This window comes from Akanthomyces muscarius, chromosome 3, assembly GCF_028009165.1.
Source record: "Akanthomyces muscarius strain Ve6 chromosome 3, whole genome shotgun sequence".
Lineage (NCBI taxonomy): Eukaryota > Fungi > Ascomycota > Sordariomycetes > Hypocreales > Cordycipitaceae > Akanthomyces > Akanthomyces muscarius.
In genome coordinates, this window is record NC_079243.1 from 309918 (window position 1) to 334697 (window position 24780).

General features: G+C 52.2%; 10 protein-coding genes across 10 annotated transcripts; 6 read left to right on the forward strand and 4 right to left on the reverse strand.

The window, feature by feature from the left end:
* Positions 1 to 237: 237 nt before the first annotated feature.
* On the forward strand, positions 238 to 867 carry LMH87_001439 (uncharacterized protein; the record flags this gene model as incomplete). The annotated part of the gene is made up of 1 exon (XM_056192712.1): positions 238 to 867. One exon carries the CDS (start codon positions 238 to 240, stop codon positions 865 to 867), a length of 630 nt encoding a protein of 209 aa, XP_056049821.1.
* An 842-nt stretch (positions 868 to 1709) lies between these two features.
* LMH87_001440 (uncharacterized protein) lies at positions 1710 to 3152 on the reverse strand (the record flags this gene model as incomplete). Its single annotated transcript, XM_056192713.1, has 4 exons — positions 1710 to 2297; positions 2346 to 2476; positions 2525 to 2779; positions 2846 to 3152. The coding sequence occupies 4 exons, from the start codon at positions 3150 to 3152 to the stop codon at positions 1710 to 1712; spliced, it is 1281 nt and encodes a 426-aa protein (XP_056049822.1).
* A 366-nt stretch (positions 3153 to 3518) lies between these two features.
* On the forward strand, positions 3519 to 5946 carry LMH87_001441 (uncharacterized protein; the record flags this gene model as incomplete). The annotated part of the gene is made up of 3 exons (XM_056192714.1): positions 3519 to 3689; positions 3738 to 3895; positions 4233 to 5946. 3 exons carry the CDS (start codon positions 3519 to 3521, stop codon positions 5944 to 5946), a joined length of 2043 nt encoding a protein of 680 aa, XP_056049823.1.
* Positions 5947 to 8244: 2298 nt separating this feature from the next.
* On the forward strand, positions 8245 to 9618 carry LMH87_001442 (uncharacterized protein; the record flags this gene model as incomplete). The annotated part of the gene is made up of 2 exons (XM_056192715.1): positions 8245 to 8514; positions 8575 to 9618. 2 exons carry the CDS (start codon positions 8245 to 8247, stop codon positions 9616 to 9618), a joined length of 1314 nt encoding a protein of 437 aa, XP_056049824.1.
* An 896-nt stretch (positions 9619 to 10514) lies between these two features.
* LMH87_001443 (uncharacterized protein) lies at positions 10515 to 11089 on the reverse strand (the record flags this gene model as incomplete). Its single annotated transcript, XM_056192716.1, has 2 exons — positions 10515 to 10915; positions 10972 to 11089. The coding sequence occupies 2 exons, from the start codon at positions 11087 to 11089 to the stop codon at positions 10515 to 10517; spliced, it is 519 nt and encodes a 172-aa protein (XP_056049825.1).
* An 892-nt stretch (positions 11090 to 11981) lies between these two features.
* On the forward strand, positions 11982 to 13160 carry LMH87_001444 (uncharacterized protein; the record flags this gene model as incomplete). Its single annotated transcript, XM_056192719.1, has 3 exons — positions 11982 to 12717; positions 13049 to 13070; positions 13124 to 13160. 3 exons carry the CDS (start codon positions 11982 to 11984, stop codon positions 13158 to 13160), a joined length of 795 nt encoding a protein of 264 aa, XP_056049826.1.
* A 539-nt stretch (positions 13161 to 13699) lies between these two features.
* Positions 13700 to 14419, forward strand: LMH87_001445 (uncharacterized protein; the record flags this gene model as incomplete). Its single annotated transcript, XM_056192720.1, has 4 exons — positions 13700 to 13706; positions 13771 to 14153; positions 14289 to 14322; positions 14379 to 14419. 4 exons carry the CDS (start codon positions 13700 to 13702, stop codon positions 14417 to 14419), a joined length of 465 nt encoding a protein of 154 aa, XP_056049827.1.
* Positions 14420 to 18657: 4238 nt separating this feature from the next.
* LMH87_001446 (uncharacterized protein) lies at positions 18658 to 19759 on the reverse strand (the record flags this gene model as incomplete). Its single annotated transcript, XM_056192721.1, has 3 exons — positions 18658 to 18700; positions 18763 to 19653; positions 19716 to 19759. 3 exons carry the CDS (start codon positions 19757 to 19759, stop codon positions 18658 to 18660), a joined length of 978 nt encoding a protein of 325 aa, XP_056049828.1.
* A 2571-nt stretch (positions 19760 to 22330) lies between these two features.
* LMH87_001447 (uncharacterized protein) lies at positions 22331 to 22699 on the reverse strand (the record flags this gene model as incomplete). Its single annotated transcript, XM_056192722.1, has 1 exon — positions 22331 to 22699. One exon carries the CDS (start codon positions 22697 to 22699, stop codon positions 22331 to 22333), a length of 369 nt encoding a protein of 122 aa, XP_056049829.1.
* A 750-nt stretch (positions 22700 to 23449) lies between these two features.
* LMH87_001448 (uncharacterized protein) lies at positions 23450 to 24766 on the forward strand (the record flags this gene model as incomplete). Its single annotated transcript, XM_056192723.1, has 2 exons — positions 23450 to 23912; positions 23967 to 24766. The coding sequence occupies 2 exons, from the start codon at positions 23450 to 23452 to the stop codon at positions 24764 to 24766; spliced, it is 1263 nt and encodes a 420-aa protein (XP_056049830.1).
* Between the last annotated feature and the right edge of the window lie 14 nt (positions 24767 to 24780).

Below are 24780 nucleotides of genomic sequence, written 5' to 3' on the forward strand. Positions count from 1 at the left end.
TTCTTTTCTGTTTTCCTTTTCTCTGGGTTGTCCTTCCTGCTATACTTCGAGTCTTGGCTTCCTTTCTCACTAGAAACATCTTTCCTCCACCCTCGGTTCGCACTTTCTACTCCTTCACTTGCCGTCTTTTTCTCTTCCTCCATGATTTAAACCTGCTCTCTTGTTCGCTTTGACCACCTACTATCAAGTTTTGCATTCTATAACTTCTTTAGCATTGCCACCACAGCCACAATCACAATGGAGGCTCTTGACGCTGCTGGCCGCAAAGTCTCCCTACTTAACGATGAGGTTCCTCGCCGACATCCTTCGTATGCAGTCTCCCATGTCGATGCTACCCCTCCTTCCGGTGCCTCGTCTCCGACCAGCCAGCGACCATGGCGATTGGGCTCCTATGACTCTCAAATTACCAGTGATAGCGATGCCGCCTCCCCACTCACTTCCACTCTCGGCCATTCCTACGCCACGTCGCAAACAGCCAGCCGCGCTTCCAACACCAAGCGCCCGCTGCACTCCGCGCGAAGCCGTTCCGCCTCCAACAAGGATGAGATTCCCGTTACTAGCCAAGACTACCCTGCCAAGCGCTACCTGTGCCGCTTCCGCGACTCTCACAGCTGCGATAGGACCTTTACCACCTCCGGCCACGCCTTACGCCACTCGAATATTCACACCGCTAAAAAGGATACCCAGTGCAGCTATCCAGGCTGCCAAAAAAAGTTTACTCGCGTCGACAACATGAAGCAGCATCTCAGGACGCATTACAAGGACAAGTCCCGCGCCACAGAGCACAACTCTGCTGCCGGTCATGAAGGATACCCCATCGCTGCGATGGAGCTCGTCCATGATACTTCCCGTAATTCTTCCGATTGATGAAGCGTAACGCAATGGGTTGCGAAGAATTCAAAGTGTGCTCAAGACTCGATGAGTCAATAATGACCGGTTACAAGGCCAGGACTGAAAGAGAAAATTAGAAGGGCTTGAGGGTGCCATAACAGCCCGCGCGGTTGAAACTGCAGTGACTGAAAAGGATTTCCAGGACAAGGTGCGCACCGCTGCAAGCTGCGGCGCATCTCGGTAGAGGCGGCCGCCAACATCATGATGCGGCGGCTCGGTGTGTTTACATGCAACGAGCGATCCAGACAGCATCGGCGCGTATCTCAGCCTTTCTCTTCCTAGTCCTTTGAGCCGGTTCCAGTAGGAACCGCCTCGAAGCTGCCCAAGCTGCTGCACGACTGGTACAATGCCTATACATACTCGAAAATTCGGCACAGGCTCTACCTCTTGTCGCCATGTTGCCCCCCCCGCCCCCAACACTCGGCTGTAGGTTCCAGTCTCATCACTCTGTCATACGCCTCAACGAATCCTGGACGTAAGCCCATCAAATTCGTCGCAGACTTTGACATAGCCCCGGATGTGAATCACTCCTTCCAGATTTATGGCAGACATCCCAGGCATTTATCCGCACACACTCGCAGATCTGATTGACGGACGGGTCATATGTCGCACGCCTGGCCTCGAGGTCATGCTCAATTTGGCGGTAGATATGGCAAGCCGTTGAGTAAGTCGGACCCACGGACGCCTGTGGCTCTTGAGAGGCTGAACCGATACGAAAAAGGCATGCTATCTATCATATCTAGCTTCTTCCACCTACCTCGAGGTTTCAAAGGCTTCTGGAGGTAAGTGGAAAGACTTAGTTCCGTAGTGGCTCCTTCTTATTTCATATCAGCGCCACATAGCAGGCATAGTACTGACTCTGACCACGTCTTCGCACTGCCAGCAAAGCTAGGTCGTAAATCCTTGATTTCCCAAACCATTGGTCCGTCGCTCATGCGCAGTGTTGCCTGGAAGAGCTCAAGGTATAGTTTCGTGTCAGACTCCCGTGGACGTCCCGTTTTCTTCCTGGGTGCACGTTTACTGTGCCTGGCGGTTTGTGATATCGCTGGCGCCGACCGTTCCGCCGACCGTGAATCAATTTCTTCGCGGCACTTTGCCAGTACACCAGTGCTTGTCTCGGCTTGTACGGAAATTATGTCGTAGGGCTGCTCGTCTTCCATCGTGACCGCGTTTAATGGCGCTTGGGCAGACTGTCGCTCGATACTCAAATATGTATCAGTCGAGTTCGTCTTCTTCACTACAGGTATATGTGGCTTGTCGGCGCCTAATCGGTCGTGCACACGCTTCAATACATCCTCACGTAAACAGTCAATGTGCATCCACTCTCCGCAGTCGCTGTTCGTGCAGCCGACGAGCATCTTGTCAGGTTGGGCGGGTGTTCGACATCTGCAAATGAGAGCAATAGCCTAGGCCGATTAGTGATGTCTTTCTCGGGGATTGTTGCTTGTGCATACAGACAGCTGTGATGTGCCACAGTCGAACGCCTGGCGCCAATACAGGCCATCCGGGATTTCCTCGTCGTCCGCCTCGATCCATTGGCTAACCTTAGCACGGTGGACTATGCTCAAAACATTGATAATATCCACTGCATGAGTTAGCGCAAAGGCCTCTGTTGCTATGGTCACCCACATACGATGATTCGAGGCAATGATTTCGTTCTTGCCATAGTACGGCTGACGCCCTGCAGGCAGCTCATCGGGGGAATACATCCAGCAGACGCGTGCATAAACATGACGCTCGTCCAGGGCCCGAATTTCGAGGATTTGTGCGACCCAGACATTGCATAGTCCAACTTGCGCATTCAGATCTTCCCCTAGTTTACCTCGCGCTATACAATTATCATTTGCCACAAAGACAAATTCGCCACTTAGATATTTCTCATTGTTCACTGCGATAACACAAGTCAGTTATTGTAGCATACAGTACTGCAATACCAGCGAGATTAGAGCCTTACGAATGAAGCTATGGTATCGCGTCATGCTAGTCCAGTCCTTTCCTGGCTCTATGTGGTAGTAAACGCCCATTGTCGCGTCGGAGCGAAATTTGCCGGTCGGCTCAAACAGTGACGGTTGAAACAACGTCACCTCCTCACTGGTGTTCACGTTCTTGCTCTTCTTGACAGGCTTACTCTTATTCTTCGAGGGCTTTTCATTCTTCTCTATGCGTGCCACCGGGAGCGAGGAAATGTGAAGTTCGAAAGGGCAGTCGGCGCGCTCGTCCTCTATAATAGTATGCGAGCGCTTTCGTGATTTGGAGACCATGATGCCGCTCTTACTAAGGAAGAGGCTTGAGGTCTTCGTTGTTCTCTTGCCGGCGATTGGTAATAGATATTGTCTAGCGACACGCGCAGGCTGTCTCCCGAGTACATATCTCCGACCAGTATGGCCAGAAACCGGATCGGTTTGGTCGCCTGGAGACTGGTGGATACTGGTGGATACTGGTCCTCGCGAGCGGCGTCCGATTGTTGATAGGGCAATGCATGTCGAGGTCCCGTGTGGTGTGCCTGTGAACGGTGCTTAGCCGCCATGGCTTCGGTGCCTAGAGTTGACCCCGCAGCAAGGCTGCTATTTAACCGGCGCAAGGGAGAAATCCGACCAAAGCTCGTCGATAGCTCGCCTCATACATACATGCATCACTGGACTAAAATGTCGAAAGACGAACCTCCTGATCGCCTCTCACAAGAGCTAAGAAGCGAAGACATATCCTTTGCCGCAGCGGACGCAAGCATCGAGCGCCGTCGCAAAGCTAAGGAAGCGAAGCTGCAGGCTGTCGAACAGCAACTAGCACAAGCCGATCAGGTGGGCTTTGATTGCGGAAAACGAAACGCCCGTACTAATGTTGCCTAGCAGTCTGTCAAGCCAAATGAGCAAGGCCCAGTTGGCCGGAAGCAAGAGTTGACGAGTCAAGACCTATCTTTCGCCGCCGCCGCGGCTAGCACCGAGCGACGTCGAAAAGCGAAAGAAGCGAAGGACGCAGAAGCACAGGAGAAAGATGAGGAGAGGCGGTACGAACTGGGTGTGGCCTCTTTCAAAGCAGGGGAAAGTAGTCAGGAAAGGCGTAGGAAAAAGTGATCGCACTGAGTTTGGACGAGGCTGTATTCAACTACAGCATCTGGAAAAATAGCTTGGTTCGGCAGCTGAACTCGTAATACTCTAAATAAGTACCCGCCGATGACAGGCGCAAATCAGCCACATTACCCACTTTTCTTGCGGTCCCCATGCCACACACTCGCAGCAGTTGCTTCCGAAGGTACCCCTTTCCCATTGCTCGTTCCGGCCGCATATATCGACAGATTTTATTTGCGTCCACTGAACACCGCCTCATACACGTCAGTCGCATAGGCAGACAGTGCGAGTTTTTATTCAATCGGTAGACCGTGCGTGTTACGCATGGGCGGGTCGAGATACCTTCTTCGGTCAGGCCCCCATTCTGGTTCGCGGCAACTTCGCCAGCGACATGCATGACCGAGCAGATTACGACGAACTGGCCTGGGACCGATTTGATGAACAGAGGGACCAGCTGGAAAAACCATTTCTCAGTCCTGCCACGCTCAAAACTCTCGAAGCTGTCGTGGGAGCAGATTTTGCCAACGAGGCAAAATGGGTGCGCCCCGTGCACATTGGCGGCTGGAATCTCGTGTTCGTCTTCGAGCTTGTCGCATCGAATTCACGGGTAGTGATTCGCCTGCCGAGACCTCACGTGGCCTATTTTGCCAGAGAAAAAACCTCTCTGGAAGTTGCGACGATGAACTTCCTATCACAGCACACCAAACTTTCGATCCCCACGCTGTTCTCCTCTGGCAAGCATCCCGACGTTGGCTACTACCTCATTTCAGAATTCGTTGACAACAATGGCTTGCTATCACGCGCTTTAGCGAAGCCCGAAGAAGATGAGGATGAAGCTCCTGTTCTGAACTTGGCCCTGCTTGGTTGCGAGCTTGAGGCTCACCTCTATGACGTGGCAGTTCATGTACTGCATCTCTTCCAGCCTAGCTTTGCAGCTATCGGATCGTTGAATCAGACTCAGGATGGTCTTTTTGGGGTGGGCGGCCGGCCGCTTACCCAAAACATGTACAATATGGTATACCTCGCCAATATTCCACCCAGTGTGCTGCCAGCCGAAGACAAAATTTCTCACACAGCGGATGAATGGTACACCGTGTTGGCAGAAATGCACATGCTGCAGCTCACTTTCCAGCAGAATGATCTGGTCAAAGATGAAGATGACTGCCGAAACAAGTATATTGCCCGTCACCTGTTTCTAAAGCTTGCTCGCGCTGGCAAGCTATCGACCTTTGGCTTCATGGATGATACGTGGTCCGCTCAGTCAAAGAGCGATCGGCGAGGCTACTGCAGAGCTCCAAGCAATGCGGGATCGTTCCGTATTTGGTGTGATGATTTTCGGCCCGCCAACATACTGTTGCACAAAGGACGCGGCAACGGCAGCACAGTTATCGACTGGGAATTTACATATGTTGCTCCAACACAATTTGTCCTTGACCCACCGTGGTGGCTGCTGTTAGACGTCCCGGAGATGTGGTGCTCCGGCATGGAGGATTGGGCGCAACAGTATGGCCGGTGTCTGGACGTCTGGCTTCGGGCCATGGAAAGGGCGGAGCAGAATTCAAACGAAACACCAAGTGGCTATTCGCTTTCAGAGTATATGCAGGAAAGCTGGACCACAGGTCGATTCTGGCTAAACTATGCTGCGCGGAAAAGCTGGGCATTTGACAGCATTTTCTGGAAGTGTTTGGATGAACGATTTTTTGGCAAACGCTTACATGAGCCTGCTAGCCAAGAACCGCTCTGGAGAAAAAGAATAGGATTGCTAAATCGTGCGGAAAAGATGGCCATGGAGGCGTTTGTGGACAAGAAAATGAAACAGTCTCAAAACAAGGAATTGCTGACGTGGAGTGAGCGAGAAGCTCAAGATCGCAGAGCTGAGGTCTTGTTCAAGCATGACCAGGGACCGCTGCGACAGTGCTTTGCCACCATCATCAGACTCGTGGGCCATGTGCAGACCGTGGTCAGTAATCTTCGTGGTAACGCCCAGTGACGATTCAGTATGGCGGACCATACTCTGGAGGCAGGAGGACCGATGTCGTCTTTCGCAAAGCATCCATGTCCCGTATCAAAGGTTTGGTGTGCCAATTGGCAGAGTAGGTGGAACATGAAATAAAACAATTCTACATATTGGCAATGGCCAACTGGCTGCGTAGCGCCATTGCAGTGCTCAGACCCTCATGGAAAAATCTCTGGCCATCTCCGGGTTCGTCTGACCAGACACGGCGATAGGGAAATTTCTCGGTAGATCCTACAAAGTCTACGTGCGCATTGCTGACTTCTACTATTCGAAGAACAACCAAGGTTATGGCCTCCACGCGAGGAAATGGATACGTTAGCATAGGCTTATAGTTGCCCTTTTGGAGCTTTCCACCGGGCGTAATAAACTGAATGAATGAATGAATGAATGAATATGGGATTTCGAACTGGCTGCCATAGCATATGCGTTACGGAATATACGCAACACCAATCGACAAAACATCGCGATCTCCACGCGCAACAAGGGGGTGGTGGCAGCGCTAAGTCATCCTTACCAGCAATCAGGACAAGAATTCATCAAATGCATTTATGATTCGGCAGAGGAATTGACCGGCAAAGGAAACGCAATTACTGTGGGCTGGGAGTCGCCGGACAAGAACAAGTTGCTACAAACGGCCAAAAAACAAGCAAAGGCAGCAACAGAGCAAGGAGCTGTGCCACACGCCCCGTTTCCAGTTATGAAATCCACACTGTTGAATAATAAGGAGCAGATGAAACTCAGAGGCGAACGATGTATACCTGAAGGAGTAGGGCGGTTCTCCAAGACAATGGATGCGGCCCTACCTGGTGACCGCACTCAAAAAATTTACGAAGAACATTCATGGAAGGAGCGATCAACGCTTGCTCAATTACGAACAGACATGGCGAGGTTGAACGGATACCTCTTCCGCATCAAGGCAGTGAGTGTCCTCCGGGCAATGCGCGTGCGGGGAGGCGGGAGAAACGGTGGAGCATTTTCTGTTGCGTTGTCCACAGTGGGATGAACAGCGGAGACTATTTCGCGAGGACGCAAACACAAAATGGGATGACTTGTCATTCCGATTGGGAGGCAAATCAATGGCAGACGGACCGAACTGGAAACCAAACCTGGGAGCAGTTCGAGCCACGATACAGTTTACACTTACCACGGGACGCTTCGACAATTGACAAGCAAATGGCCACAATGGCTTTCAACATACCACGAAACCGCAATCACGATGAAACTGACTAACGACGCTTCGGACGCTGTAGATAGGACTGCGAACACTTGGGGAATAGCCCTCAAGCTAGCTAGTCATCGATAATAAACAAAGTGAACGCGGTGGGGTGGAGGTGAAAGACGAAGCAAGGCGACCAAGAGGATGACAAGAACAAAAGCGAAAGGGACATCAGGGAAAAAGCAAACGTGTACCTAAGCATAGATAGTGAGCCCTATTGGCCGGAGGCCACCGGGCGTAATAAATCATGAATGAATGAATATGGGATTTGCTCTGTATTGCTTTTTTTTATGCGCTGCGACCTTTCTACACTCATTTGGCTGCTACGACAGGGCAATTCAACAGACGTTGTAAGTTATTTCAGGCATGGTGCCCGATATATCTATAAACTGCTACCATTGATACTAGAAGAGGGAAAGCATACTAAGCCTCGGTAATGGTATACATTGTTTTAAATAGGATATCTGCTGATCAGTCTTAAAATTGGCTTCTGTGTTTTCTGCTGCTCTTGTGTACCTGTCAAGATTATGTGGAGCTCTCTTGAGTTGTGTGTGTTTTTGTAATATAATAGAGAAGGAAAGTTACCACCGGCAGGCATGTAGCCGAAATTGATACACCATAAGGAAAATATGTAAGATATGCTACAATTCAAGTTTTAAGTTAAATGCAGTCAGACTTGTGATGTTATCACGCGCAGTGCCGACTGGTACGATCATCTGCAGCGTGTGGTGGGCAACTTATACCAGAAATTGACGGTATGATTGACTGGAGTACCGAAATGGCACGCATGCTACGACCTCCCCGTTTTGATTGTATGATCAAAAACAGTTGCTTGTCAAAGAATATATGTATCTGCATTTTTCAACTATAAATTGTAGCGCTTTAGGCTCGGATTGCCTGCGCTGGTTAACGCCAAAGTTGAGCAAGTTGGATACCTATTGTCGCCCCCTCTCCAAGGGAGAGGGGGGAGCCTGAGCTCCCAGCGTAGCGTGTGCTCAGTCATGATGATGATGATGATTTCGTGCATGCTGCCCGCCCAGCTTTCCCGTCACACGATGCCATTGCAGGATTTCAACGCGGCCAAAATGACCAGCAAAGCCAACATAAGCGCCAACATGACCGGCACAGCCAACACGGCCAGCGCGGCAACGCCGCACCACGCTGCGCCGGAGACCCCCTCATCGTTCGGTGACCACGACCTGAAGAAAGGCTTCAACGCTCGAGAGAAGTTCCAAAAACCGCTCAAGTTCCATCTTGCTTTTTTGTCCATCCTGCTGATGGTCTTCATCGTCTCCATCGACGCCACGGCATTGGCGGTCATACCTGTGAGTCCGCCGCCCGCGGCGCAGCCTGAGCTTGCAACAACCAGCTGACGCAGGATCCAGGCCATAGCGGAAGAGTTTGACGGAACGTACCTGCAGGCGTTCTGGGCGAACGCCTCGTTTCTGCTGGTCGTCACGGTTGTGCTGCCCGTGTACACGGGCCTCTCGGAGGTGGTCGGGCGCAAGATACCGCTCTACGCGGCTTTCTTCCTCTTCACGGCGGGGTCTGTCCTCTTCGCGACCGCGCAGTCCCTTCCCGTCCTTATCCTCGCCCGTGCGCTGCAAGGGTCCGGGTGCGGAGGCATCGACGTCCTCAACGAAATCCTCGTCGCCGACATCACCACCCTGCGGGAACGCGCTTTCTACATCGGCCTGGTCTCCATCCCGTTCGCGTTGGGAAGCGTCCTCGGCCCCGTCGTGGGCGCGCTGCTGGGCGAGTATGCGTCCTGGCGATGGATCGGCTGGATAAACCTGCCGCTCGTCGCTCTCTGTCTTCCGTTATCCATCTTCTGCCTCGCGTTGAAACCGCTCGAGGGCGGCCTGGTGCAGCAGCTCGCAGGCTTCGACTGGTGCGGCCTCGCTCTGTTCGTGGTCGGTGCCGTCGCCCTGACACTGCCCCTGAGCTGGGTGGGCGCCATGTACACCGGTGATTCGTGGAGGACGCTGCTTCCGCTTTTCGTCAACCCTCGCCAGCCGCGGACTCGACGGCACCAAAATATCAGTCCCGTCCAGAATATCGGCATTTCGAAAGTCCATACCCACGCCTCGCGGATAATACGTGCGAGGATTGTCCCCGTCCTCCTTCATAAATATACGCATCGTGTACGTAAACTCCCTCCAGTGGGACGTCGTCACGCCCATCTCATCCTCCTCGAAAAATCCCGGCTCAAACGCCGCATCGAGATGTCTCTGCAGAAAATAGGCGAAGAATTCATAGGCGAGGGGTGGCAGGTAGACGCCTTGCGCCGCGCGCGCCCGCCACTGGTCGAAGTCCAGGAGTGCAGCTTCGTCCAGGGCCGCATCGACGTTATCGCCGGCCTTCGCGTTCGCGTCGTCGAGAACGAGCTCAGAGGACTCGTGCCCACTGTCAGGATCGGGCGGATGTAGGTAAATGGTTTGAGGCACAAAGCGGTGCCACAGTAGGAGGGGTCCGTAGCTGCCGTGCATGCCGACCGAGGGCCCGACGTGGTAACTAGTCAGTAAAGGATGTCGTACTCCTACAGCACGTGGCATATCCAATAGACCCGCGCGAGCTCCAGCGCCACCAGATGCGCGTCGACATGGGTGTACCCGCAGTCGTTAGGGAGGCGCACGGGGCATGGGCGATCTTGGTCGTCACCAGGTTGTGGCTCGTGGCTTCTACACTCACATCCCAGCGCTAGTGTAGGAAGTCAAGTTCTGGGAGCTTGCTTTCTCTCAGGCCTATGGTACAGCATGTTGGCTGATGAGCTTCTCTGGAATGCAACAGACTGTCCAGTGAAGAGATCTGGAGCCGCCGGCATTGACTCTTGGTCATGGGCTTTAATTTTTGGTACCATTCGAACGGGTGGGTACGATCCGGCCTCATCAGAGATGGAATTACGTGGGAGCAGCGCCCACACGACTCGAGGGCAGTCGCTCTATTTACGAGGGAGAATTCATCGATGCATTGTGGACGCCAACAGGCATCCCACACCAACACCTTGTCGTAGTGATCGAAAATTGAAGGATCCACAGCCCGACGTTCCGACTTACGGGCTCAGCTTGCGGGCGGCTGTCGGGCCACGCCCACTGGGTTCATATTTCACGAATGAGTGCGTATTTGATGGTTCACGAGGAGTTGAGGTGGAGTTCTACGCGATAGGACTCAGAAGTCTGAAGTACGGAAGCGTCACACGGTATATTGGCTTGCTGCTGAGGAGACTAGAGGATAGCGACGGACACGCGTGCTTTGAGCGGGTCGGGCGAGTATGGTCCTCGGACCCTTTTTGGTATTCTCTTGATTCAAGCACTCTATCTCTGATCTAGATAATAATATTAGAACATGTTGTCCACACGATGCGGACTGTGAAAGCGAATGGGTTCGAAAATAAATCCAGATACGCCGGTGGCTTCTTAGGCCAGGATACGACGATACTGGATATCGGGCTGGGAAAGAATTGTTCTTCGCCACCACCCCTGTAGCGATGCGAAATAGGCGAGTCGTTGAGGTTGAGATTTCGAGTGCGGGTAGCGCTGCCGCCAAACAAGACGTTGCGTGAGCTTGAGCCCGTCCCAGGCGTCAACCAAGCCTGCGTGCGAGTTGATGCCGGTGTCCTGGGATTTGGCGGTACGTTTGATGCCTTGGCAAGTCTGGCCACACTATCGTTAACGGCTGCTAGAAAGAACCCGCATTTTTGATCGCGCGGCCTGGTGCAAGAGGCAACTGCAGTTGCTGTTAGCTTCTCGAGCTTGCGAACAGTAGATGATGGAAGAGCGGACACTTTTCACCAAAGCTTTGTTCCTGTTTAGAAGTGAGCCAAGGGGCTTCAATATCACAACCACAAAACCATTTGCTGTTGTAGAATTTTCCGTTTTCGTAGCTCGACGTCAGCGGCATCGTGGGTCAGATGGGGGTTGAGTACTTCTTGAACCGCAGTGATGATTCGCGCAGGGAGTAGTAAAGATGATGAATAGGGAAATACGATAATCGACGCGTATGAGCCCCGGCCTCCCAATCACACTCCGCGAGAGAAACGTTGGGCAGGCTTGCAGTTTGCCGTCTCTTGTGGCGGTTACAGGACGAGCTTGATTGGCGCTCACAACTCGTCACATGCGTCACCGCATGAGCTGAACTGCACGACGCAGCTAGACATGCAGCGGAGTGACCAGGAATTTTGGACCACTCCTTGTCATTTCGAACAATGTGAGTGACATCTCAAGCTGCAGCCACCTCCGTAGATCGCAGTAGGAGCGGTGATGCCTTTAGCAGCGCCTAGTGGCTTCACAACACCTGAATGGCAGCAACACGCCAAGCATATCTTTCATGCCTGTCTTACGTTGCAGCAGGGTTTTTCTCGGCGGTAGGATCGCTGCAGCAATAGGACCGAAAGTCAATCGTTTTCGCCGCGCAACACGTGTTCAACGCTGAGCATCTTGGATCTTAGCAGCCCCCCTCTTTCCTATTGCATCGGGGTTGTTGCCAGGTTCTCAATTCGCCTTGCTTACCCCAACGAGAAGCTTTCGCAGTCTCAAGTAGCTAACAATTCGCCGTCCCTGCATGCAATGAGATATATTTGCAGCAAGGCGCACTCTTTCTGCGGTGTCCTGCGACAAGTCTAACAGTGATCCAAAAATTTACCATGAGCTTCCCTTGTTCTACTTGCAACCGATCGTTTGCTCGCCAGGATGACTTTTTACAGCATCTGAGCGACTCTCCAGCCCACGCCCAAACGTTTGACTGCGATGCCTGCGATCGGTCTTTCACCAGCCAGGACGCTCTAGATCAGCACATGCGCGACTCTCCCGCCCACGCCCAAACGTTTGACTGCGATGCCTGCGATCGGTCTTTCACCAGCCAGGATGCTCTAGATCAGCACATGCGCGACTCTCCCGCCCACGCCCAAACGTTTGACTGCGATGCCTGCGATCGGTCTTTCACCAGCCAGGATGCTCTAGATCAGCACATGCGCGACTCTCCCGCCCACGCCCAAACGTTTGACTGCGATGCCTGCGATCGGTCTTTCACCAGCCAGGATGCTCTAGATCAGCACATGCGCGACTCTCCCGCCCACGCCCAAACGTTTGACTGCGATGCCTGCGATCGGTCTTTCACCAGCCAGGATGCTCTAGATCAGCACATGCGCGACTCTCCCGCCCACGCCCAAACGTTTGACTGCGATGCCTGCGATCGGTCTTTCACCAGCCAGGACGCTCTAGATCAGCACATGCGCGACTCTCCCGCCCACGCCCAAACGTTTGACTGCGATGCCTGCGATCGGTCTTTCACCAGCCAGGTTGCTCTAGATCAGCACATGCGCGACTCTCCCGCCCACGCCCAAACGTTTGACTGCGATGCCTGCGATCGGTCTTTCACCAGCCAGGACGCTCTAGATCAGCACATGCGCGACTCTCCCGCCCACGCCCAAACGTTTGACTGCGGTGCCTGCGATCGGTCTCTCACCAGCCAGGACGCTCTAGGTCAGCACATGCGCGACTCTCCCGCCCACGCCCAAACGTTCGACTGCGGTGCTTGCAATCGGTCTTTCAGCAGCCAAGATGCTCTGGATCAGCACATGCGCGACTCCCAGCTTCACCAGCAGAGTATAGAGACTCCATTGGATACGTTTTTCCGTTCTTTTCCAAGCTTTCACTATAATTCTTCTCTTCCACCAGCTACTTCGTATGCCGACTTACAGGAGCATATGGGATGGCACCGAGGCCAAACAGAGTCAAATGAAGCATGGACAGATTATCAAAATGCGCTGGAAAGCGAGTTACGCATGTGGTACGGACAAGAAGACAATTTGTCTGCATGGCATGCTCTTTGTCGTGCGATTGGAATTGTCCCACTTCCCAGAACGTGTGGGCAGTGCCAGGAGGTAGTAGATTTCCTTGTGAACAATGTCGGAACTTATTCTAATGTGCAAGATAGGCCGCACGCAGGACTCACGTCAATATCGTTGACCTGATCGAATGGGGACGAAGTAGTCGTGGAGATCAGGTTCAGTGCTTCGGCACTGTGGGAGAACTGCGAGCCTACACTAAAAGGACAGGAAAGGTATTTCGTAATACTTTCGATGAAGCCGATGGCAGTGTTGTTTTAAGGCATCTACTTCGGAAAATATTTCGTGGGAGCTTGTAAAAGCACCGTAAGTGAAATGGAGGTTAACGCATTATGTGCCCAGTTTGGTCCCCAACGCTATGGGAGCTAGTGGGTTAGTTAGGTCGAATCAGCCCCCTTAGTTGGGAGTGCTGACATCGGACGTGTAAAATAATGCCCAGCCAGAACATTTCCCACATTTACCGATGGAAGATATCCCCACCTGGAAACAAATTGACAGGGAAAGTTGGATCCCTGGAATAGTGAACAATTTTCAATCAAGCGCAGGAGCTGATGCACATGAAAGCATAGCTCACCTGTTCCCGGAACAGCGTGGCACAGAAATCACGCATATTCCCGGTCAAACCGGGGTAAATGTCACGCGTGCAAGTCATGGGGACGCAAACAATGCTGAGTAAGTCCAATGGTCTTATGAATTCTTTCGCCCGATAAGGATTTTTCGTTCACAAAAACTATAGCACGGGGACTGGATCGGCCAGGGCTTGCGCGTATGGTTATCACCGGGAAAAGTGTGTCCATGCAAATTCCTGGCCACAGGATAAATGCGACTGAAGTACTCCAGGCCGCGCCAATACCTAAAGACAGGCGGAAGGTCTACATGCGAAGACTGAAATCACATACAACTGTCGAAGCAGTTACTCCCCGCAAAGTTACATGGGTCCCTTTCGAAGACGGCGTACTCCTGTGCGAGGCGGTGGGCCTCAAGGAGAAGCTACTACCGCTTCTTCTTTATGCAGGGCGTAGTCTTCCCTACACAGAGAAGAATTATCTCCAGATTCGCCGACGCCCTGCGACCATACAACCTGTTGGCGAGTCTTCGCGAGCGTCTCTTGCGATTCGGGTTTGCGAACCAAATGAAGTTGGCTTGTGCTAAAGCCTCACAGAGTATTAGCCAAATCCCGCTTGACAAACTACCGCAGCTTCGAGTACCAGCACTTTGTGCTACTATCAGAAATGCACTCACGCGAAAAAATAGTTGACTTGGAACATTGAGTTTTGTATACGTCAAGGTGAGCAAGGCCACCAAAGAGACACTCATAGCAAGATTTGCCAACGGAGCAAGCAGTAACAATTTTCGCATTCGCATTGTGCAAAATTCGCACATGAAAAAAACGGTTGAGCCGAATGGGTCGTGGACTGAATCGTTCGCAGGCCGAGTAGCAGGGTTCTGGCTTATACTTAGCCGTCTGCGATGGGGCACAGGCGCGGAGCACTAGGCTGATTGAATGTCCAACGGGCTGCAGGTAATCCACAGCAAATTGACACCGAGTTGCCAAATGTTGCTTCTTGAACCTACTTGCACCCGCTGCTCAAAGGGGCGCTGTCGACCGTACACTTTTCTCTATGACTGGCAACAAATTGCGTAATCAACGCCACGTTGATGCGTTCCGTCCATTCGCCCGAGAGCGTTATTGCCAGTCCTTCTCTGCGCAGGTCCTGTCCCTTTAACTCCAGCGAGAGGCACCAACTTGTGCAGAGCTTGCACGAGGCGCATCAGCTGCTCAGCTTGCGTCGTAGATTCCTCCTTATCCCTAAATGCCCAGTTCATCTTCTGGCGCCTCGATTCGGGAAGTTCGCTTGGATGGGGTTGGGTGCGGCCTCGGAGAGAGAGTGCACCGCTTTTTTGTCCAGCTTTTGTACCGCCTGCGGGCAGAAATGTGCCGTCTGCATCGGTGCAGATTCTCTCGATCTCTGTTAGATGCATGCGCAAGTTGGCGTCTATAGTTGCAAGTTGGCGTGAGAGGACGGCTCTAGTGCTAACTAAGAACTACCAAACTGTCATGGTCTGTGTCTACAGCCAATCCCGCGTAAAAAACTGAAAACTCATTTTCCATCGTCGAGTCCCAATAAACAGGCCACGGGTGGTGCTGGCACTGTGATCCGCAATGAGGCCCTTGGCCACATTGTATAACTGATGAAGGGGAAGAGTCGAGATTTGTCACCTAAAGCCAGAAATGAATTTCAGAAGCACTGCCCAGTTGAACGTGATTCACGAGACAGACTTTTTGTGTAATACGCGGCGCCGTCTCACACTTGATTGCGCTTTTTTGCCAGAGTATACTGCAATGTTGAATGACGTCGCCAGAGCCCCTCTCTCCATTTCCAGCATTGCAGAATGTGTACAAAGGCAGCGAGACAATGGACACTGCCGTAGATATCACTATTTCAAGACAGTGAATCCAGTAGTTCGTCTGCAGTTATACCCCAAAACCCCCAGATTGACACGCTGGACTTCGGATAACGGATCGCTTGCTTCACAAAGGAGTAATAGCCCGCTGGAATGTCGGCAAGTTGAGCATCAGGCTTGAGAGAAATGCAGCAGTACGACGCAGGTGCATCTGAGCTGTTGTAGACACACCCTTCGAGTCGGAAATTGACTGGGATGTGGCGAGTGACTGCGATCGAGGCTACGTAGCGCCATTCCATAACACGCTGGCAGGCCTGATCGATTTGACGGAGCTTCTCCTTGCACATATCTCTGGCTTCTTGTAGTTCACACTGTGGAATAGCAGCTGGAAAAACCAGGCTTATTTCCTCGAGACACGGAAACTCGTTCGAAAACTCTGTCAAGTCTAGCTGTTCATAGGCTGCAGTTTCAATTCGAATTGCTATCGACGCGGCCTTCACAGTGGGAAAAGCGCTTGTGAAAACGCGCAGATACTCCAAACCCTGGGCAAAATAGAGAGTCCTGACGTTGGCCCCCATCGCGATTGGCGCTGCCGGTATGGAGTATCGAACACATCGCGTCTCCAGTTGTTGGATAGGGGGTCGAGAACTCTTCTGGACCTCCCACGCTTCTCTGCACGGCACATGAAGCTGGGCCCGTGTTGTGAAATTGACCGTAAAGCGCTCTATGTCCAACTCGCGGATGTCGATTTTTAATGTGAGGGGTTGCCATGCATACAGGTATTCCCATATCAGCCTCCGTAATTCCGGTGGTAGTCGAGCAGACTCGCTCATGTTCCTGACTCAACGTAGAGATGTTCTGCCACAGTAGCGTGATTTCGAAGAGGCCCGTCCGGCTAGGTGGTCGTGGAGAAAATGCGCAGAAATTTTGACAATGATAGCCCATGAACAGCATGCGTCGATGCGCCTGGGAGAATGGCCAGGTACGCACGAAGGCACTCTTGGAGAAGATAATCGCACTGTCGGAGCGCCCTGCCCCGCAGCTGACTAAAACGTAAGTGCCATTGCCGGGCTGCCAGCAGGCCCTTTCGACGTACACGCTCTCCCCTTGTGATTTTCGAAAGGTAAAGCGCGACACGCGAAAGATTTGCGATGATGTATTTTGAATTGAATCTACCGCGAGCCCATAAATTTGACCTTTACCTGCCGCGATCGATGGGACATCGCGAGGCAACCCTGCGTCGCTTATCCCGTGGAAATATCATCCATGGAAGCATCAGTCCTGGCAATATCATCCATGTAAAAATGATAACACTGCTCTGGCTTGGCTGGCCACAGCTTAATACTGTGGTATATGACATCATCATAAGCTTCACTATTGGCGCCAATATCAATAGTACCCATTCGGGTGGGTTTTTCATCGGGGCCCATGCATATGATGGTGAGCATAAATTTTCATGTCATGCCAGTTTGGAGCGTGTTCAACCCCATTGGACCCTTACAGCTATCGTAGAAGTTGCCACTACAGATTAGACCAAACCGATTAGAGCGATACGATAACGAGCTACGGTCCTGTAACATACCCTTTCCATATCTGCGCTGACCATCGTATTCTCTCAAGAAGTTCTGCAGATCCCCTTCTACAATGTTTTCGCGACAACGGCACTGAAAGATGGTGGAATACGGATCGAGCAGCCAGCATTCGTCGCATGCATCTCGAATGGGACCGTTGGCGGAGTACTTCTGGGTGCCAGGTCCATGATCGCAAACGATTGCGGCGGCTGCCGATGCGAAGATGAGGGTACAGTGAATCGATCGCATGTTGGCATGCTAGGTAGTGAGCACAACAGGGCAAGCATCTACTTATGATCCGCTGCCGTGTTAGCTTCCAAGGTACGACGGGTAGCCGAAAGTGGTGTGTTTCGCGCGTAGACTTGTTAGGTGCTGTAGACCTGCTGAAGTTACAGGCCTCAGCCAGTGCTGAAACCCGACCGTCCTTCCATCACAGCTCCTCTGTGCTGAAGCATTCAATAGCCACCCGCACGTACAGGTAAAACGCGACACTGTCAAGCATGATCGCAGCAGCTGGCAGCGCGGCTAGCACCAGTCACGGATATGGAATGAAGCAGCAGCTTTGTCGTGTCGCATGCAAATGACCAAAGTAGTCACGGCGTAAGGGATGCTCTGCAACGCCACTACCGCGAACCAAGCGCTGCCGACTGTATTCGCAACGGGGTAGTTATTTTCATGGACCGAGAGTACTGTATTCGTTTCATATATTGACTCTTAGCTGCTTGTCGAGCGTCTTAGTGGGCTGTTACAGGGCTAAAAGGGGACAGGTTATGACGGGCCAGCGCCTCCTTTGACCCCTCGGGCGGGTCCCTTGCGCCAGTGGCAGCCATGGCCGATTGATCAATCGCCAGTTCGCTGGTCGACGCTTCCTACTGGGCGTAAGCCTGCGAGGATGGGTTTTATTTTTAAAAAGGACTTAACCAATGTAGATGTGAGAGGAGGATTTTGTGGATTCAGCTTTTGACAAGCATGACGAGGTGGTGCGGAGACGCGATTATATTCTCACAGAGGGCTTTCGTTGTGACTCCAGGACCTGAATCTCTTCCTGCGTATTCCTGGCAACATCGACACACCATGTAGGCCGCAGCCCTAAATCACGGCAAGTGTTTAGCGCACGCAAGCTCTCCCTACGCTACACAGTAGGCGTCTTAGCCACGACCTGACTTTTTGACCACAGCATGACTTGCGGCTACAACACGACTTTCGGTCATAACACGATTTTTGGCCACAGCCCGATATGGTAGCCAGTGGCTTTCTACCTCATGTGGTGGCATTTGGCGCAGCCAGTTTTGGTTGACCCGTTAGTGACTTTCTTGCTGTTGACTGGCGCCAGCTTTCGGCCCTCAGCCGCCTGTCTACTGTTTCCCTGTGCTTGACCATCGGCGCCTTCTGCCGGCAGTATTCTGTATGCACTCACTACATTACTTTTATTCCTAACCAGTGGCGTCTTTCTCATTAATCACTTGTTCGTTTGTTTGCCCAACCATTTGTTGCCTTTCCCTCTAACAGGTGATCAGCTGGTTGATGGCTACTGGCTCTCCAACCTCGCTGTTGCTGGCGGGTTAGCAGCTCTCCGCTTGTCTATTTGTCCATTTACAGTTTTTCGTTGCCTACGATGTGTCCTTCATTGACGCAGAACGGGCGCATCAGCTACCAGCACCTTCCGGCTTCTGCCCAAACACATTTGTTCTTCGTATGGGGTTAGCACAAAACCATTCTTGATATGAACTAGAGCCTATCATTTCACTTACGCCAAACAGTAAGCTTGTAACTTCGGGGTTCGAAGCATGGTACGCATCTCTGACACGAATGCTTCGACACGATGGTGCTCCCATCCCATAACTTCCAAGAGCAGAAATAGAGCAAACCCATCTAAGCTCACGGTCAAGAACGCAAGATTAAATAAGCCAATTCTCCGCAGAGTTGCATTGCTGCTCCATCCGCCGACGGGCACCTGGTACGATTTTGAAACAATGTTGACAAATCCAGAATCCCGCATGTGCCGAGTTATACTTCCATTCACACCAATACGTAGCGATTTGCCTAGTCGATCACCTGCCTCAGTAAGAACATCATCCCAGCGCCTGAATATATGCTTAGGATCGTCCTTGATTTCTGGCAGTTTGCTGTATACCCTGGTGGTGAACTCGAAATGTTCAACCCAACCTCCAGGTTGAAGAGCACGATATACCTCTGCGTAAAGGTGCGGCCACTCTCGAATGCTTCCGTAGAGTCCGCGCATATGCACGAAATCGAAGGTCGCAGCTGTATACGTCCATTCTAGCTGAGCATCTTCAATCTGAAAAGAGCAGTTAGGTGGCACCCAAGGGGGCTGAATAGGACTGATATCAGTACCAATAATCTCCGCAGCTGGGCATTGATCTGCCATATCGATGGCCCATATGCCAGTGCCAGTACCAACATCGAGGACTTTAGACATAGACAGCAAAGGAATGGGTGCTTCAAACAAGCGGTCGCCTAATAGTATGGTGATGAAGTGGTGAGCCATGTCCAAGCCATCGTTCTGCTGCTCGTCGTTCGGGCACCAGTATTCAGTCGTTGGGCATTTCTGGTATGTCCGTCCATGAATAGTTCGGTACTCGAAGATGCTCGATACAAGAGATGCCGTTGATGAAGTCATGCTTTTGGGAAAGTTAGCTGGTGAACACTGGCGATGTGAAGCGGTTGCTGGGTAGACCCTAACCTACCAACGTCCCCAATTGCAGAGTCGGCATCACTGTCGTCCATCGTCGTCACTTCGTAATCAGATAGATACCCCGCTATTTATCGACAGACGCTTTCTGCGCGCAGCTTCCCAGCGCGTCGCCTTTGCGAATTTTGCAGACAGTGCTGACGATCCGGGGTAGCGTTGCAGCGAGTTATAATCCACAATCATTGGGGTTATCTTATGCCCGCAGAGCGGCATACAGTGGCGAATAGCCGGCGACTGCGGCGAGATAGAGGAAGTATTGAGTGAAGCCAGAGTAGGAAATATTACGTTATTAGTACGTGGGAGGACGGCAGACTACCGGTAGAGCAGCAACAGAACTCCTCAACCTCTATCTTAACTTCCCGTTTAATTTTGGTAGAGGCTCCAATAATGTGGGGAAAATACGGGGCGCTCACGCAAATATTGAATTGCCATTGGCGGCGCGCAGAGTCAAACCGCTTTTGTGACAAATCTTATCAGTCAAAAGTGCGGGTACCGGTAATTGGCTCCGTTGCACTGCCGAACCATAGGCTTGAAGCACCTTTGAATCGCTCTTCTGGACGTACAAAGCCACAAGTACAATATTAAATAACCAGCCTTTCAATAAGTACCGTAGCCTTCGACTGCCAGCCTATTATTGACGGGTGTGGAATAGCTGCCGCCACATCATGGCGGGTCTTTGGCTCGCATAATGTTCCTACCCTGCAAGTTGGGGCATTTCTTTGGGCCAGGGCTCAAGCAGACGTTTTAGCCACAACACGGCTTTTCGCCACGACACGAGTTTCGGCCACGACATGATTTTCGGCCACAACATGACTTTCAGCCACAACACTACTTTTGGTCACAGCACCACTTTTGGCCACACCACGACTTCTGGAACCAGCGCAAAAAGACGCTAGCAGGGCATGGGCAAAACAGAACAAATGAACAGGTCCACAAGTAAACAAGCGAGAAACGGCGTAGCCTGCTAAGCAATGGGATGCCGATCCAGGACCACTACCTAGAAAGAATCGCCAAGGATGTCGGCAACCAGCAAAAAGTAACGAATAAATGCGCCGAAAGTTGTTCAACCGCCAGGCCTGGGAGAACCAAAAGTCACTAGCCACCAAATAGCTGGTCAAAACTTGCTTGAGCAGAATCATGCTAATGAGCTGTTGGCAAGAAGGGACGACAACGAAGAAATGGCCCAGCGGAAAGCTGCTAGCCACCAGCGATGTTTACGTTAGAGGCCACTTACCACCGGCTAGCTAGCCAAGAAATGTTTGGGCAAAAGGCGACAGATAGCCAGGGGAATGAGTAAACAAATGGAGGAGGAGAAAGCCGCCATCTAGATAGGGGACCGGAAAGAGCTCTTCCTCCCCAAGGCACCGCCGGGCATGATGCCAGGCATTGTCCCGCTTCCGGTTCGACCAAGGCTTATTGTTGGGACAGTGAAGGCATTGATACAATACCATGCCCCTATATTTGCGTTTGCACGTACCGCCCGGGACATTGTGGGCCTTGTCATCAGGCTAGGTTGCTTTGAAGAATAAAGAGAATTGCAAAGACGAGCTAGCAATTGGTCGGTCTGAGGCCGATGCCGCCGACGTGGCGGTGGCTTCGGATGACGCCATGGGCAGTAAATTCCCCGAGTGGACAGCTGTGTCGGAATAGTGTCGTTTTGTGACTCGCCGGATCATGGATTTCCTTGCACTGGAGGCCCTTGAGAGGCTGGCACCGGACTACCTGCATGGAAGCTGCTCAGGGGTTGGCTGTGAGACTTCATTTGGTCGCGTAATGCGCGTGGGCAGCACGCGCGACTGCGAATCAAGTCTGCAGCCCACGGCATCTGAACCAGTTCGACTGCGTTGCTGTTCAGAAGTGTGGAGTGGAAACGTCCACTCTAGTATTGAGGCGCGGCGTCCTGGTGTTCACTGTGGGTGATCCAAGGCACATGGGAAGATGCAGCACGCAGCGTCCCTTTGTGGGCTACCCAGGGACGACGGCATCGCTGGCAGAGGGCGATCTGGGAGGAGGCGCAGACAGAAGATGGTGTGATTCGGATGACCGAGGTGCACGCCCGCAGGTTTTTAGGAAGAGGAGGCCATGTCCCTAAGCGATCGTTATCAGCCTCGCAGCGCAGCCGCGCCGTTGGCGGGCGACGATCTAATCAGCCAGCGGTTCCGTTTGTTCAGGCGAATGGATCAGTCCGCGGCGGCGCTCGGTGAGGAACAAGAGCGTGAGCTCTCGCCGGAAGTTGAACGTGAGCGACAGACAGGTGCAGAGGGCGCCTCCGGCGAAACCCGCCCCGCACTACTTGCACCCAGATATCATCGCTTTCGTTGCCACCGGACTCAGCGCTAGATATTCCACCGGCTTCTCGTACGGAGAACGAAATTGCGCTAACGATCGTAAATTCCGAGCGTCAAGCAATCAAAATGTATATGCTTGCCAACTTTCCTGCACCGGTCGCACTACCGCACCATGGGAGGCATGGAAACTCTCTGCAGGGAGTATAGTAGCAAAAGTTGTACGCATACTCGCCCCATCTCAATCACTAAGACCTGCCAGGCTCAAAATGGACATGGATTGAAGCGCTTCTCCCAGCACCTTAAGTCTTACCAGCTTTGTTAAGAAGATATCCACGCCACTCTCCAGTGCTTCTCGCTGGGCGCTTTCCGATGCAAGGCTAGGATTGCCACGCGGGGTAACTTGCTTGCATTTTCATAGGCACGAATCTCTCTTGTTGCCTCGAAACCATTCATGAGAGGCATCGAAATATCCATTAAGACGGCTGCAAATTGACCGGAGCCCGCCTCGTATGCGGTAAAGGCTTCTTTACCGTTGAGAGCGGTTTCGAACCGTAGCCCGAGCTTTGTTACGTACTCAGAAAGCACCCCCAAGTTGATGTTGTTATCATCTACAAGCAGGAGCTTGTCAGGCTTAGCGCCTGTAGACACCATTGCGGCGTCGGGTTCCGTGCCTGGTGGGACAGGCATTGTCGACGGAGGAGTGAAGTTTGTCAATGATTCGGCGACCGGTAGATGCAAATCAAGATGTTGCGTTGTAAGAAAACCAGGCAAGCTCTGTCGTTTTGTGAGGTTGACGGGTTGCAGATGAGACGACAGCTTTGGAAGACCCATCCAGCGCTAAAACTACAGATAGGCCGCGGGGTCCAACGCTTTGATTTGATTTGTTTGATTTTTTTTTTTGATTTGATTATTTAATTTTGATTTGATTTTTGATTTGACTATTACGTCCGTTGGCGCCCTAGGGTAGGCTTTTGGACGTGCTATCGAGCCTTCTACGGACCAATGTACAGCCGTACCCGCTAAGTGGACCCTAACAGAACGCGTGCCGCGCCCACATAAAGTGAAAACATGGCGGGGTCCCACGCGCGGGCACGTGACTGACCGGACCAGCCGTGACCGGACCAGCCATGACAGAACGCGCCGAGAAAAGCAATGTAGTTAATGTGACTGCGTGAGCAAAAGCTTGCTGTAAAGAGCTCATGATTTCGATAACGTAAAGTGGGATGAATTATTAACTTAATCGTTAGCAATGTGCTGCATGAGACGGAAACTCACGCTTTGAATCGCGAATTTGTTCGAGCGAATAAGAGCAGGCGTGCCCCGCAATAAGTTATCGCGGCGCCTGTGCGCTCCAGGGTATCGTAGGCTGCTGTTCATCGCTCGGTAGTGCGTTCGCAATCTCCTTCAAACACAACATCTATATCAAGCTCATCCAAAATGCCGTGGCACTGCCCTTTTCCCAAAACATACGACGGCCTTGATGGCCGCTATTACTACCACGAAGATCCGTACAAATGGCCCTACTTTAAGTTCGGTGAAGCCCTGAAACCTGAGGACATCTTTGGCCATCTTCATGAGCGTTTCAATACGGCACCCATCGCCATCATGGACAAGGTAGCCTGGCATGCCGATGTGGTTGACCTTATCACCATGTCGAAAACTCTTGACGAATTTTATGCGAGGCTGGAGGAGCGCAAGATGCTGCGTCTTGACGAGCTGAAGTCTGCGATAGCCTCCGCGGACGTGCTCGACTCTGTACTGTTCAAATGGGGGACGCCTCTTTATCTCCTCTGCAGAGCGATGCAGAAATTGCACGACAGTGCATCTGTTTTCGATGCTGCTAGCGCCTTTGTAGCGATGCAGAATTTCGTCAAAGAGCAGAGCGAGCAGCATGAGCGAGGCAAGTATCCCTCAATACTGTATCACATTCACGAGTCTGACAATCTTAAAACAGCTCTCAAAAGGCAATTCGAAGTAGAGAGGGGAGAAGCGAGAACGCACTCTCTAGACATCACCTTAAAGACAGGGGATGGGCCGGACACAATCTCGGCCGATGTTGCACAGGAGACAAGAGCCAACCCCAGGAGCCCTCCAGACGTCACGCCCCCCCCAACACTCCAGTCTCATTCCAAGCCTCCTTCCTCATCCCAGCGACTGCGTCCAGGTACAAACAAGACCACAAACAACAGGAAACGCAAACAAAACGCGGTAGAGGGTGTAACTGGCCCGACTAAGAAGCCGCGCGCCACACTACCAGCGAGCCGTCGTTCCTCCTACCCAGGCAGGAGAAGTCCGGCCGGCAACGACACAATCCCCGCAGAAGATGGACGAGAAGATGAAGCGACTTCAAGCTCTCATCAAAAGGAATCCAGCCAAAGGACATCTTTCGACCAAAAACAGCCTATGCCAGATACGGACAAGCAGGAGACTCTATCGGAAAGCTTGCCGGACACAGGACAGGACGTCTCCACGGTGGTGAAGGCTACCGAATCTCCAGGAGCTGGCTCTCCTTGTGCAGCGCAGAGCCCCAGGAGTAACCACCCAGATCATGGCCAGACTCGATATTATTCTAATAAGATAAATTATGAGCATCTCGGCTGGCAACGAGATTTTGGTCCCTCCGATAAGGCTTTGCCCAGCGGCGAGCAACGGGATGAGGCTGATACCTCGGAGATAGGTAGTGGCCTTCACAGGCCACGTTTGGAACCCGGTGCGAAATTACACAGCAACAGCGGGCCGGCGGCAGGGTTTTAGTGAAGAGTATGCTG